General features: G+C 43.5%; 2 protein-coding genes across 5 annotated transcripts in view; one reads left to right on the top strand and one right to left on the bottom strand.

Moving 5' to 3' along the window:
* alms1 (ALMS1 centrosome and basal body associated protein) overlaps positions 1-9,563 on the bottom strand; it is a 29,986-nt gene extending 20,423 nt beyond the window's left edge. For all 4 annotated transcript variants that reach the window (XR_011476446.1, XR_011476448.1, XM_070440037.1 and 1 more), the window contains exons 1-5: positions 9,408-9,563; positions 8,070-8,218; positions 4,907-4,967; positions 4,518-4,626; positions 4,218-4,362 (exon numbers count right to left, since the gene is read on the bottom strand). Coding sequence is in view for 2 of the 4 variants with exons in the window: in XM_070440037.1 (XP_070296138.1) it covers positions 4,218-4,362; positions 4,518-4,626; positions 4,907-4,967; positions 8,070-8,120 (366 nt within the window). In the remaining 2 variants the exon portion in view is untranslated. The remainder of the gene's footprint in view (positions 1-4,217; positions 4,363-4,517; positions 4,627-4,906; positions 4,968-8,069; positions 8,219-9,407) is intronic.
* Positions 9,564-9,982: 419 nt separating this feature from the next.
* mrps26 (mitochondrial ribosomal protein S26) lies at positions 9,983-14,048 on the top strand. Its single transcript, XM_024140452.2, has 4 exons — positions 9,983-10,364; positions 11,667-11,813; positions 11,968-12,091; positions 12,343-14,048. The coding sequence occupies exons 1-4, from the start codon at positions 10,147-10,149 to the stop codon at positions 12,472-12,474; spliced, it is 621 nt and encodes a 206-aa protein (XP_023996220.1). The 5' UTR covers positions 9,983-10,146; the 3' UTR covers positions 12,475-14,048.
* Positions 14,049-14,390: the final 342 nt, after the last annotated feature.

Here is a 14,390-nt window from a genome sequence, read left to right as displayed (position 1 = left end):
TGTGTACCGAGGGCTGGAAAACCCTAGATCATTGTTATACTAATTTCCGCGACGCATATAAGGCCCTCCCCCGCCCCCTTTCGGAAAAGCTGACCACGATCCATTTTGTTGATTCAGCCTACAAACAAAAACTCAAACAACAAGTCTCCGCGCTCAGGTCTGTTCAACGCTGGTCCGACCAATCTGAATCCACGCTTCAAGACTGCTTCGATCACGCGGATTGGAATATGTTCGCATCGCGTCCAACAACAATATTGACGAATATGCTGATTCGGTGAGCGAGTTCATTAGGAAGTGCATTGACGATGTCGTACCCACAGCAACGATAAAAACATTCCAAACCAGAAACCGTGGATTGACGGCAGCATTCGCGTGAAACTGAAAGCGCGACACTGCTTTTAACCAGGGCAAGGTGACCGGAAGCATGACCGAATACAAACAGTGTAGCTATTCTCTCGCAAGGCAATCAAACAGGCTAAGTCCAGTACAGAGACAAAATCGAGTCGCATTCAACAGCTCAGACACAAGAGGTATGTGGCAGGGTCTACAGTCAATCACGGATTACAAAAGAAAACCAGCCCCGTCGCGGACCAGGATGTCTTGCTCCCAGACAGGCTAAACACTTTTTTGCCCGCTTTGAGGACAATACAGTGCCACTGACACGGCCCCTACCAAAACCTGGGCTCTCCTTCACTGCAGCGAGGTGAGTAAAACATTTAAACGTGTTAACCCTCGCAAGGCTGCAGGCCCAGACGGCATTCCCAGCCGCGTCCTCAGAGCATGCGCAGACCAGCTGGCTGGTGTGTTTACGGACATATTCAATCAATCCTTATCCCAGTCTGCTGTTCCCACATGCTTCAAGAGGGCCACCATTGTTCCTGTTCCAAGAAAGCTAAGGTAACTGAGCTAAACGCTACCGCCCCGTAGCACTCACTTCCGTCATCATGAAGTGCTTTTGAGAGACTAGTCAAGGACCATATCACCTCCACCCTACGGACACCCTAGACCCACTCCAATTTGCTTACCGACCAATAGGTCACAGACGACGCAATCGCAACCACACTGCACACTGCCCTAACCCATCTGGACAAGAGGAATACCCATGTGAGAATGCTGTTCATCGATTACAGCTCAGCATTTAACACCATAGTACCCTCCAAACTCGTCATCAAGCTCGAGACCCTGGTCTCGACCCCGCCCTGTGCAACTGGGTCCTGGACTTCTGACGGGCGCCCCAGGTGGTGAGGGTAGGTAACAACATCTCCACCCGCTGATCCTCAACACTGGGGCCCCACAAGGGTGCGTTCTGAGCCCTCTCCTGTACTCCCTGTTCACCCACGACTGCGTGGCCATGCACGCCTCCACTCAATCATCAGGTTTGCGGATGACACTACAGTGGTAGGCTTGATTACCAACAACGACGAGACGGCCTACAGGGGGAGGTGAGGGCCCTCGGAGTGTGGTGTCAGGAAAATAACCTCACACTCAACGTCACAAAACAAAGGAGATGATTGTGGACTTCAGGAAACAGCAGAGGGAGCACCCTATCCACATCGACGGGTCAGTAGTGGAAGAGGTGGAAGTTTTAAGTTCTCGGTGTACACATCACGGACAAACTGAATTGGTCCACCCACACAGACAGCGTTGTGAAGAAGGCGCAGCAGCGCCTCTTCAACCTCAGGAGGCTGAAGAATTCGGCTTGTCACCAAAAGCACTCACAAACTTCTACAGATGCACAATCGAGAGCATCCTGTCGGGCTGTATCACGCCTGGTACGGCAACTGCTCCGCCCACAACCGTAAGGCTCTCCAGAGGGTAGTGAGGTCTGCAGAACGCATCACCAGGGGCAAACTACCTGCCTCCAGGACACCTACACCACCCGATGTCACAGGAAGGCCATAAAGATCATCAAGGACAACAACCACCAAGCCACTGCCTGTTCACCCCGCTATCATCCAGAAGGGCGAGGTCAGTACAGGTGCATCAAAGCAGGGACCGAGAGACTGAAAAAACAGCTTCTATCTCAAGGCCATCAGACTGTTAAACAGCCACCACTAACATTTAGCGGCCGCTGCCAACATACTGACTCAACTCACACTTTAAAAATGGATTGATGGAAATTATGTAAAAATGTACCACTAGCCACTTTAAACAATGCCATTAATATAATGTTTACATACCCTACATTACCATCTCAATATGTATATACTGTACTCTATATCATCTACTGCATCTTGCCATCTTTAATGTATTACATGTCCCACTAGCCACTTTAAACTATGCCACTTTATTTTTACATACCCTACAGTACTCATCTCATATGTATAATACCGTACTCTATCCATCTACTGCATCTGCCATGCCGTTCTGTACCAACTCTCTTCATATATCTTTATGTCATATTCTTTATCCTTTACACTTGTGTGTGTGTGTAAGGTAGTAGTTGTGGAATTGTTAGGTTAGATTACTTGTTGGTTTTACTGCATTGTCGGAACTAGAAGACAAGCATTTGCTACACTCGCTTAACATCTGCTCCATGTGTTGTGACTAATAAAATTTGATTTGATGATTTGATTTGATTTGGCTCTGTGACTGGTGGTGTTGCTCCATTTAGCTCTGTGATCTGGTGGTGTCAGCTCCATTTAGCTCTGTGATCTGGTGGTGTTAGCTCCATTTAGCTCTGTGATCTGGTGGTGTTAGCTCCATTTAGCTCTGTGATCTGGTGGTGTTAGCTCCATTTAGCTCTGTGATCTGGTGGTGTTAGCTCCATTTAGCTCTGTGATCTGGTGGTGTTAGCTCTGTGATCTGGTGGTGTTAGCTCCTGCTGATTCTGGTGGTGTCAGCATCCATTTAGCTCTGTGATCTGGTGGTCAGCTCCATTTAGCTTGTGATCTGGTGGTGTTAGCTCATTTAGCTCTGTGATCTGGTGTGTTAGCTCCATTTAGCTCTGTGATCTGTGGTGTAGCTCCATTTAGCTCTGTGTATCTGGTGGTGTTAGCTCCATTTAGCTCTGTGATCTGGTGGTGTTAGCTCCATTTAGCTCTGTGATCTGGTGGTGTTAGCTCCATTTAGCTCTGTGATCTGGTGGTGTTGCTCCATTTAGCTCTGTGATCTGGTGTGTTAGCTCATTTAGCTCTGTGATCTGGTGGTGTTAGCTCTGTGATCTGGTGTGTTAGCTCTTCTCTGTGATCTGGTGGTGTCAGCTCCATTTAGCTCTGTGATCTGGTGGTGTCAGCTCCATTTGCTCTGTGATCTGGTGGTGTTAGCTCCATTTAGCTCTGTGATCTGGTGGTGTTAGCTCCATTTAGCTCTGTGATCTAGTGGTGTCAGCTCCATTTAGCTTTGTGTCTGGTGGTGTTAGCTCCATTTAGCTCTGTGATCTGGTGGTGTTAGCTTCTGTGATCTGGTGGTGTTAGCTCCATTTAGCTCTGTGATCTGGTGGTGTTAGCTCCATTTAGCTCTGTGATCTGGTGGTGTTAGCTCATTTAGTACTTGTTGATCTGGTGTGTTGCTCCATTTAGCTTCTGTGATCTGGTGGTGTTTAGCTCCATTTAGCTCTGTGATCTGGTGGTGTTAGCTCATTTAGCTCTGTGATTGGTGGTGTTAGCTCCATTTAGCTCTGTGATCTGGTGGTGTTAGCTCCATTTAGCTCTGTGATCTGGTGGTGTTAGCTCCATTTAGCTCTGTGATCTGGTGGTTTAGCTCCATTTGCTCTGTGATCTGTGGGTGTTAGCTCCATTTTAGCTCTGTGATCTGGTGGTGTTAGCTCCATTTTAGCTCTGTGATCTTGGTGGTGTAGCCTCCATTTAGCTCTGTGATCTGGTGGTGTTAGCTCCATTTAGCTCTGTGATCTGGTGTGTGTTAGCTCATTTAGGCTCTGTGATCTGGTGGTGTTAGCTCCATTTAGCTCTGTGATCTGTGGTGTTTGCTCCATTTAGCTCTGTGATCTGTGGTGTTAGCTCATTTAGCTCTGTGATCTGGTGGTGTTAGCTCCATTTAGGCTCTGTGGAGATCATGGTTGGGTGTTAGCTCCATTTAGCTCTGTGATCTAGTGGTGTTAGCTCCATTTAGCTCTGTGATCTGGTGGTGTTAGCTCCATTTAGCTCTGTGATCTGGTGGTGTTAGCTCCATTTGGCAGGCTAGCACAGTAAGAGGGACAAGAAGTAGCAAGCATTGGTTACTATATGAAGGTTACAGGTAGAGAAAGATCAGCTGACCTCAGACAGGGTGGAGGTGTAGGCTAGAGGATGCTGGGACAGAGAGGCACGGTGAGGGTCAGACGGCTGGACAACGCCGCTACTGCCCTTCTGGGCCTGCGGTGTCAGAAACCTCTCAAAGGCTACAGACACGTCTGGAGACCCCCTGACAAGACAAACAGGAGACATGCATAACATAAGCATGGGTTCCTTTTCAATAACCTAACACGATTCATACTGATATAGTGACCTTTGTTCATTAGAGTAATGAAACTATTATTTTAATAAACAATTTGATTTTCTAATGGAAGAAAGCGTTACCTTAAAGGGGCAAACTCTAAGTCTGTTGTTTGTTGGAAGAGAGAGTATCCCGAGAAGTCGTACTCTGGCAGCAGAGCGAGGGCAGGTGACAGACAACTGTCCTGAAATTCTAATGAAAAAAAAAGTCTACATATTAAAAACAACGACATGTATTACAACGTCATCTCTATCATTTCCGGTGATTAATTCATCTGTGAGACCCATGTTACAAAACATAACAGACGGGTTGTTTTATGACAGACACAGACAGACGGCTAGTTTCAAAGAGCCAAATCTGTCATCTAGTTGTTGGAGTTGCCAGTCCCTTGTCATGTTGAAAGTCTGTCTGTACGTATGGTTGGCACAGTGCTGAGACTGACCCTCCATAGCAAGGTGGACTGGTGTCTTACCCAGACCCAGGAACTGACTCCTGTCCTCTTCTGCTGGGAGATGGAACCATGACTCAGTCCTCTGAAACATGGAGAAGAAAACAAAAACTCCTCAATAAAACCGCAACATCACAGAATAAAACACTAACTCTTCAAACAACAGCTCATGTTCTGAACATAGGAGCATTAGCACATCTGCATAGCTATAGCTAGTTGCTATTAATTGTGGATCATAGACAGCAGCTGGATTACTTCCCTTCTACTCAATGACAGACCTGAGGGTGACCGCTCCAGCAACCTAATAAGTTATGTTGACTGGCTAGTAAGCTAGCACTTGACCATGACTCTCAGTTCGATTACATTATACACAACAGTCATTCTGTAGGGGATAATATATATATTTTTAATATATATTTTTTTATAGAGCCCCAACACTCGGTTTTAACATGCATCGCTTGCGGTACAGTTTTGGAAACACAGGAAGGCCCTTATTTGTATTTTGTATTTATTATGGATCCCCATTAGTTCCTGCCAAGGCAGCAGCTACTCTTCCTGGGGTTTATTATGGATCCCCATTAGTTCCTGCCAAAGCAGCACTACTGCTTCCTGGGTTTATTATGGATCCCCATTAGTTCCTGCCAAGGCGCAGCTACTCTTCCTGGGGTTATTATGGATCCCCATTAGTTCCTGCCAAGGCAGCAGCTACTCTTCCTGGGGTTTATTATGGATCCCCATTAGTTCCTGCCAAGCAGCAGCTACTCTTCCTGGGGTTTATTAGGATCCCCATTAGTTCTGCCAAGGCAGCAGCTACTCTTCCTGGGGTTTATTATGGATCCCCATTAGTTCCTGCCAAGGCAGCAGCTACTCTTCCTGGGGTTTTATTATGGATCCCCATTAGTTCCTGCCAAGGCAGCAGCTACTCTTCCTGGGGTTTATTATGGATCCCCATTAGTTTCCTGCCAAGGCAGCAGCTACTCTTCCTGGGTTTATTATGGATCCCCATTAGTTCCTGCCAAGGCAGCAGCTACTCTTCCTGGGGTTTATTATGGATCCCCATTAGTTCCTGCCAGGCAGCAGCTCTCTTCCTGGGGTTTATTATGGATCCCATAGTTCCTGCCAAGGCAGCAGCTACTCTTCCTGGGGTTTATTATGGATCCCCATTGTTCCTGCCAAGGCAGCAGCTACTCTTCCTGGGGTTTATTATGGTAACCATTAGTTCCTGCAAGGCAGCAGCTACTCTTCCTGGGGTTTATTAGGATAACCACTAGTTCCTGCCAAGGCAGCAGCTACTCTTCCTGGGGTTTATTATGGATCCCCATTAGTTCCTGCCAGACAGCAGCTACTCTTCCTGGGGTTTATTATGGATAACCATAGTTCTGCCAAGGCAGTAGCTACTCTTCCTGGGGTTTATTATGGATAACCATTAGTTCCTGCCAAGGCAGCAGCTACTCTTCCTGGGGTTTATTATGGATAACCACTAGTTCCTGCAAGGCAGCAGGACTCTTTCCGGGGTTTATTATGGATAACCACTAGTTCCTGCCAAGACAGCAGCTACTCTTCCTGGGGTTTATTATGGATAACCACTAGTTCCTGCCAAGACAGCAGCTACTCTTCCTGGGGTCCAGCGAAATTAAGGCAGTTTTACAATTTTAAAACTATTCTACCACCACATATCTACAACACAAAACCCATAATACATGTGTGTATGTCTGTCTGTGCCTGTGTTTGTCTCTTCACAGTCCCTGCTGTTCCATAAGGTGTTTTTTATATCTGATTCTACTGCTGCATCAGTTACCTGATGTGGAATAGAGTTCCATGTAGTCATGGCTCTATGTAGTATTGTGCACCTTCCATAGTCTGTTCTGGACTTGGGGACTGTGAAGAGACCTCTGGTGGCATGTCTTGTGGGATATGCATGGGAGTCTGAGCTGTGTGCCAGTAGTTTAAACAGACAGCTGGGTGAATTCAACATGTCAATAGCTCTCACAAATACAAGTAGTGATGAAGGCAATCTCTCCCCTACTTTGAGCCAGGAGAGATTGACATGCATATTATTAATGTTAGCTCTCTGTGTACATCCAAGGGCCAACTGTGCTGCCCTGTTCAAAATCAAATAGTTCTGAGCAAATTTTCCCTAGTCCCTCATTCTAGCACCTAACCACACCACGGAACAGTAGTCCAGGTGTGACAAAACTAGGGCCTGTAGGACCTGCCTTGTTGATAGTGCTGTTAAGAAGGCAGAGTAGCGTTTTATTATGGGCAGACTTCTCCCCATCTTAGCTACTGTTGTATCAACATGTTTTGACCATGACAGTTTACAATCCAGGGTTACCCCAAGCAGTTTATTCAACTTAACTTGCTCAATTTCTACATTATCTTTCATATCGGCGAGAATTTGTAAAACAATTACATTTTTTTTTAAAGTTACATTGATACACATGTTTATAGGGTTAGTGTTCCCACACGGCCATATCTCCATGTTACAGCGCATGTTTACGGAAGACAGAGGGACCACCTGATCGAATTAGCCATCTGTCTTGCATGCTCCTAACACTTCTGTGTGTAACAGAAGGCCACCAGAAACGTGTTCACTGAAAAATACTCTCGGCTGTAACTGTGATAAAGCCGGTTAACACAGTATACAGGAAGTGTATATTTTTCATTTGTGAATTTATGTTGATGTGATATGAAAGTAAAGGGCTTTATGTTTCTTGAGCCGTATCGCAATTGAGAAGCGATTCAAGTTTAGATGGAGTATTTGACTGTTAGATCCAGTCTACCTCTGAAAATAAGTTAGTTTGATTGTTACTGTATCTTAATTAACGTTACTAACTACCTATGTTTGGGGTTAGGGAAAGCAGGCAAGACATGTGAATGTTTTATGGGTCAAATACATGTAGTTAACCTACTCAATGTTTCTGTAGAAAACCCACACCACTGTGCTCCTTGTTCTATGTGACTGTACTACTTTATGTATCTAACGTTAGCTAAGCTAGCCATGTTACTGGTAGCTAAGTTAGCTATCTCGGGTAGATAACGTCGTTAGTTAACGTCAATCGGGGGGTGGTTCCGCATTTGTCTCACCTAAACTCCTGTTTATTTTATACCTCAGTCGCTGTAACTTTGCGCACACCAAAGATTGCCTGTTTATTGTAGCTCATACAACAAAATGAACATTTCTTACTCTGTTGACATCTGCCTCGTCTGTGGGAGAAGTCGGCTCTTGAGGCTCCATGTTGCTGTTGTCTCCGAGCCAGGGGCGCTTCGCTTCCTTCACAGTTCGTATCGAAGGGCGGTTGCTAGGAAGCCCGCAAATCTTGAGCGGGAGATTCGCTGAAAAGGAACAAGAAACTAGTTCAAATCTGTCTCACTGCGACATCTAACGCAGTGGAAGAGCAAAAGCATGTAATATATCAAAAAAAAGTATATTCATTTAATTAAAATGTTTGACATATATCTGTAATCTTATACTAACACAACAAATATTTACTGAAATAATGCCGAAAGACATTGTGGTTTTGAAGGTTGTGTCATCCCCTTCCACATACGTTAGCAGCTTAGCAGCTTAAGCTGCTAACGTTAGCTGAAAGTTTCAACTTTGACCCAAAAATCTTTGAGGCATAGCTATCTTTCATAGAAACATTATTTGTAGCTCTTTATTTAACTTTAATTTGGTAAACAGTAGTAACCGCGGATGAATGGCTTTGGCAGTAGCTATGCTAGACCAAATAGTTAGTTATATATGTGTTTGCTGACAGTCATGAAAACAATGCGCACTCTTCAATGGGGCAGAAGTCGGTGAGTATGTGATTCTGGATGGCCAGCAACAATGACAAGAAACTGCCATGTAGAGAATCGTACGTGGCTCGTTTCAGCTAGAGTTTCATCTTGTTATTGATACCATGTCTTGTTTTGAGGTGATTTCAAGTCAATGCTACAATTACAACTAAGGCCGGTTTACAGTCCGTCCATCGACGTCTGTAGACAATTGTCGTAGTGACATCATAAACTTTATATTGTCGTCCAACATCAAACGTGTCGCTGTCGTTTTGAAAAAGTATAAACCCAAAACGACAGCCTCTGCATGACATCAGCAGCCTGGTGCTCCAAATAGTAAACTTTCTCTAATTTAACACCAATAAACATATCTGTTTCAAAATGTATTCAGTAAATGTTAACCTAGCAAGCCAGGCAACTAAAAGCAATGTTTTGGTCTAGCCGGTGTGGTGAGATCAATTGGTATGCGACGATACGAGCGCTTATTTCAAAGAGCGCTCCGTAAACGACGCCCAAGTGGGCAGAGATAGGCATGTTGCGCTGGGACACGTTTTAATATGGTGAAAAGCCTCTCATTTTACATTGTGGTTATGTGTAGCCTAGTTATGCTAATATATTTGAGACCAGTATATTGTAGTTAATTTTGTCTTTGACTTAATAAGTAAAATATCTTTGTGTAGGAAACAACAAGTCCCAGACAGTTCTCATTAGAACATACCAGATGGAGGCATTGTTTACTACTCACCAGTGTTTGGAATACATTGAGCTCGTTGATAAAACGGACCATGGGACGCTTTTTCACACTGAGAATTATTTGTCAAAGGTGGTTCTGTGTAAACTGCCGTTTCCAGCTTTTGAACAAAAAGTTGTGTCACTTAGACGTTTCCTTGTTTTTAAAAGAAAAGCATTTTTTTTGTCCATTAAAGTAACATCAAATTGTTTATGTTTGTTAACAATACCACTGAAAATATCAAAAAATAAGGTCCAAGCGTCTTTGACAGAGGGGATCAAGCTGATTCTAAACAAAAAGCTATTAGAATTGTAAGTGTATGTATATCCCTTAATAGGGTCCTTGTGTAATTGTAATGTGATATTGTACCCCCTAGATCGATTGTCCATTATATATAATCTATATATACTTGTGTTCCCTTAAGTACTTTCTGTATTGATTTGTTGTTAATAAAAAATAAAAATAAAATAGTTACTACTTATTTGGTAGTGAGTGGAAACGCCAACTAGATGCTTCACATTTATACATCCGGTGAAATATCTGTCTCATTGTTCTATTTGTACTTCAACCTAGACATTGACCCGGAAGTTATTTAGGTAACCTTGGGAATGCTTCCGGGATTTCTTTCTTCAACATGGCTGCTTCGTAAAGCAACTTGTATGTTTCCGTTAACTACATTCACGCATTTTATTGATAGTTGTAGGTAAATATTTGCACATAAACTATTAGAGTAAGCAGTCGATTGTCAGTCAGTATGTTTCAAGTTATTACCAGAAGTACCCCGGTAATCCGGCTTCTCGCCCCCCGTGGAGCCGTGCTTGTGGAGGCTGTCCGGGGTAGGAAGACCCGCAACGACCCAAAGGCCAAATCCAAAGAGGGGCGCATCAAAACGCCACCTCCCGTCGACCCGGTGGAGATGGTGGTCCTCAGGGAGAGATTCACAGAATATGACCTGATCATGAGAGCGCTGAGGTAAGGCTAGACCAATGCACGTACACGTTTATGTTTCAGACGTGGTGTGTTTCAGGCCAAAATCTAAGATTAAATCGAAGGTTACTGATAGCTAGTTCTGTATAAAAGTGAAATTGTCTGACTGATCAGTTTCATTACTGATAATAAGTAAGTAACGTTAGCTACCTTGCTTTCAGTTATCCCATTCATAGTCATAAAGATAAATATGGCGTCTTTTTGTAGGCACTAACTCCGCCATGGTTATTAGTAAACTAGCCCAATTTATTTTTTCACAGCAAGAGAGAAGTTGCCATATTTATACAATAAACACTTTTTCCATAACGTTATTGAGCCAATTAAGAATGAATATCATAGTAAATTGTAATGACGTTAGAAGCAAAATGTGGGTTTCCTCAAAATGATTATTATTACAAGATATGACAATAAAGGAATTTGAATGTGGCAAGAGAAAATATAATTTGCCCTTATTAAACTCGCCAGATCATTTTCCATTAATGGATGTCTGTTTAACTCGTTGACTGCTATGATTAAGCAATAAGGCACGAGGGGGTATGGTATATGGCCAATATACCACGGCTAAGGCCTGTTGTTAAGCATGACACAACGTGGGGTGCCTGGATACAGCTGTATATTGGCCATATACCACAATCCCCGGGGTGCATTATTGCTATTATAAACTGGTTACCAACGTAATTAGGACAGTAAAGTACTTAAGTTAAAATACGACTTAAGTAGTTTTTGGGGGTATCTGTACTTTACTATTTAAATTTATGGCAACTTTTACTTCACTACATTCCTAAAAAAAAAAAATGTACTTTTTACTCCATACATTTTCCCTGAAACCCAAAAGTACATGTTACAGTTTGACAGGGAAATGGTCCAATTCACTTATCAAGAGAACATCCCTGGTCATCTTTACTGCCTCTGATCTGGAGGACTCACTAAACACAAATGCTTTGTTTGTAAATTCTATTCTGAGTGTTGGAGTGTGCCCCTGTCTATCCATAAATATATTTTAAAAATACAAGAAAATTGTTCCGTCTGGTTTCCTTAAAATAAGGAAGTTAAAATGATTTATACTTTTGATACTTAAGTACATTTTAGCAATTCCATTTACTTTTGATACTTAAGTATATTTAAAACCAAATACTTTCAGACTTTTACTCAAGTAGTATTTGACTGGGTGACTTTCACTTTTACAGAAGAAGTGTTTTGGAGGTTTCAGTATGGAGAACACAGACAGACGGCTATAATGTTGTGGTCCGTGAATGTGGTTGTGATTAGTGTTTATGTGGTTGACAGGCTGGAGTTCAAGGAGGAGATGCTGAGGAAGAGGTATGAAGAGGAGGTGGGCTCCCTGGCGGAGGAGAGGGCGAAGCAGGAGGCGGAGGAGCACCGCTCCCTCATGACCTGGAACCAGGAGGAGAATCTCCGCATGCTCAAGATCAGGTCAGGAAGGAACAGGACATCGGTTCTGATTTGTCCCAAATGGCAACCTCAGTTTTCACTGACCTTTTCATGTCCACCTCCATCAAATGATCCATAAATCATTTCCATAAAAAACATTCTCTCTCCCTCCTCTCTCTCGTTCTCTGCCTTTTAGGGAACTGAGAGTTCAGAAAGAGGTGGAAGTGGCTGAGGTCAAGAAGACAGAGGCAGCCATTCTGCGAGAGCAGACCATGGAAATCTTTGTTAAAGAGAAGGGAGAGGAGATAATGCGGATTCAGGTATGTAGAGGTTTGGTCAACCTTTTGAAAGCCAAAGTTACGTTATTGACTATTGATCGTTATTGATTATTGTTATTGATTATTATTATTATTATTGTATTATTGATCGTTATTATATTCGTTATTGATTATATTGTTATTGGAAACAAATGCGGCGCCATGTTGGCGGAAGTTGTTTTCCTCTGAAACTAGACTGTTGTCGTGTCAATGCATCAATGTCTCAACTCTCTACATACATGGCTCTGTTCCAGGAAGAGGCCAAGAGCTTCATCAACATGGAGAACCTGGACCAGCGTATCGAGGAAGCCCTGGACAACCCTAAGAACTATAACTTTGCCATCGACAAAGATGGCCGTGTGGTGAAGAGGACTGTGCTGCAGTGAGAGAGACTGAGGATGGCTGGAAGTGTAGGGTGAAGTTGCCCCTAGACTCTGATCTGGGTTCAGTTTAACATTTTCCCCCCACTATGGATAAGGTTAGGATTGTGGGATTGGAAGCTGATCCTGGATCTATACCTAAGGGAAATTTCACCTTGGAGCCTGGCTGGAGGCCTCAGAGGAGACTGGTCACGACTGACTGATCTACAAATCACCTTGCATCATAAATAACTACTCATTAGTATTTGTAAATCAGTCCGTCACAATGCTCTGGGACACGGCCAGTGTGGCCTTTTCTCATTTGGGCAAAAGTCCGTCCTCCACCCTCTCTCCTCTGTGACCTGGAAACCAATAAGTTATTGAGATGTCGATTCGTTAGTAGGCAAACGGAAAAGGATAGGCATGTGTATCCTACCTGAGTCCTTCACTGAACAGTTGTGATATCTGTCACGGCCACTTGGAAACAGCTGTTTGTTTTTTGGTCAGAGGAGAAAAGCATGAACACGTTTAAAAACTATATGCTACTTATCCTTTCTCAAATGTCTTGTTCAACCAGGATGTGGTTAGCTGGGGTCATTTGTCCAAGCCCTCGCAAATTGTGGCATTTATGTTAGTAATGGGGGGGAAGGGGGGAATCGATAGTTACGTATCGCAATGTTATTTTTGATGATATTACACAGAGAGTACAAAACATTAAGAACACCTGCTCTTTCCATGACACAGACTGACCAGGTGAATCCAGGTGAAAGCTATGATCCCTTATTGATGTCACCTGTTAAATCCACTTCAATCGGTGTAGATGAAGGGGACGAGATGGGTTAAAGAAGGGTTTTTAAGCCTTGAGACGGGGATTAGAGTCAACATGGACCAGCATCCCTGTGGAACGCTTTCGACACCTTGTAGAGTCCATGCCCCGACGAATTGAGGCTGTTCTGAGGACAACTCAATATTAGGAAGGTGTTCTTAATGTTTTGTACACTCGGTGTATAGCGATACTGTCAAAGGAGACTGCCTGTACCTGTACCAAAACTCCAGTATTGTTCATCCTGTAGCTTTCTCTCCATCTTTATTTCCAATTTATCAAAACTTGTTTTCTAATGTCTCTCTCTTGCCTCTGCAGCAGACATACAGTGACCAATATGTTTGGCAAGGTCCCTCACTATGGTGATAATATCATATCGTGAGGCACCTGACAATTCGCAAACCTAGTTTCTATTGGACAAATTCAGGTAGGTCCCTCCCTGTTTCGTTTGCGTCCATTTTATTCTGTTTGGTTCCTAGGGAATACAGCCATGATTTGTTAAATACCTATTCAAGCGTTGTAATATCTGTCATGCGTCTGCGATGTATTCGGGCACGAACTCAACCCTTAAAAAGGACAGCCTACTCTGTGTGTGTGTGTGTGATGAACAGTTTCCTGGCACAATTACCCATGTCTCCACCAGTTTGGTTATGGGGGGATTTACAGTTTATGAAAGTGCTGTAAAACTTCAATCTATGGACTTTACTTCAAGCTTGTAGTTCTCATCTGTCAAGTACATAGTGGGAACCTTATGTAATAAATCATTGTTTCTTCCTGATTGATCATCTCTACTACTTCCTTGTGAGTCATGTGGCTTTAAATCGTTTAAATCATTATAATGGCGCCAGAGGAGATTTTGTACATAATGTTTCTGCTACCCGAAAAGAGCTTCTGGATATCAGAACAGCGATTACTCACCTCACTGGACCAAGATTTCTTTATTTTAACGAGTCGGACGCAAAGGATTTACTGCAGATACCGGACCAGGCCCAAATCCCTGTCATAGGCATGAAGAGAAGACTGAAATACAGGGAGCCCACCTCTACCATCTGTTCTATTGGCCAACGTGCTGGGAAATAAACTGGACGACCTCTCCACTCGAGACTATCCTACCAACGGG

The sequence above is a fragment of the Salvelinus sp. IW2-2015 genome, unplaced genomic scaffold, assembly GCF_002910315.2.
Source record: "Salvelinus sp. IW2-2015 unplaced genomic scaffold, ASM291031v2 Un_scaffold2145, whole genome shotgun sequence".
Classification (NCBI taxonomy): domain Eukaryota; kingdom Metazoa; phylum Chordata; class Actinopteri; order Salmoniformes; family Salmonidae; genus Salvelinus; species Salvelinus sp. IW2-2015.
Note: the sequence above shows the minus strand (reverse complement) of the source record. Positions and strands in the feature narration are given on the sequence as shown.

Bases quoted from the DNA above. Each gene is read 5' to 3' on its own strand.
- mrps26 (XM_024140452.2), top strand. From the start codon at position 10,147: ATGTTTCAAGTTATTACCAGAAGTACCCCGGTAATCCGGCTTCTCGCC. The intron at 11,814-11,967 runs GTCAGGAAGGAA...TCTGCCTTTTAG, and splicing joins CTCCGCATGCTCAAGATCAG to GGAACTGAGAGTTCAGAAAG. The intron at 12,092-12,342 runs GTATGTAGAGGT...GCTCTGTTCCAG, and splicing joins AGGAGATAATGCGGATTCAG to GAAGAGGCCAAGAGCTTCAT.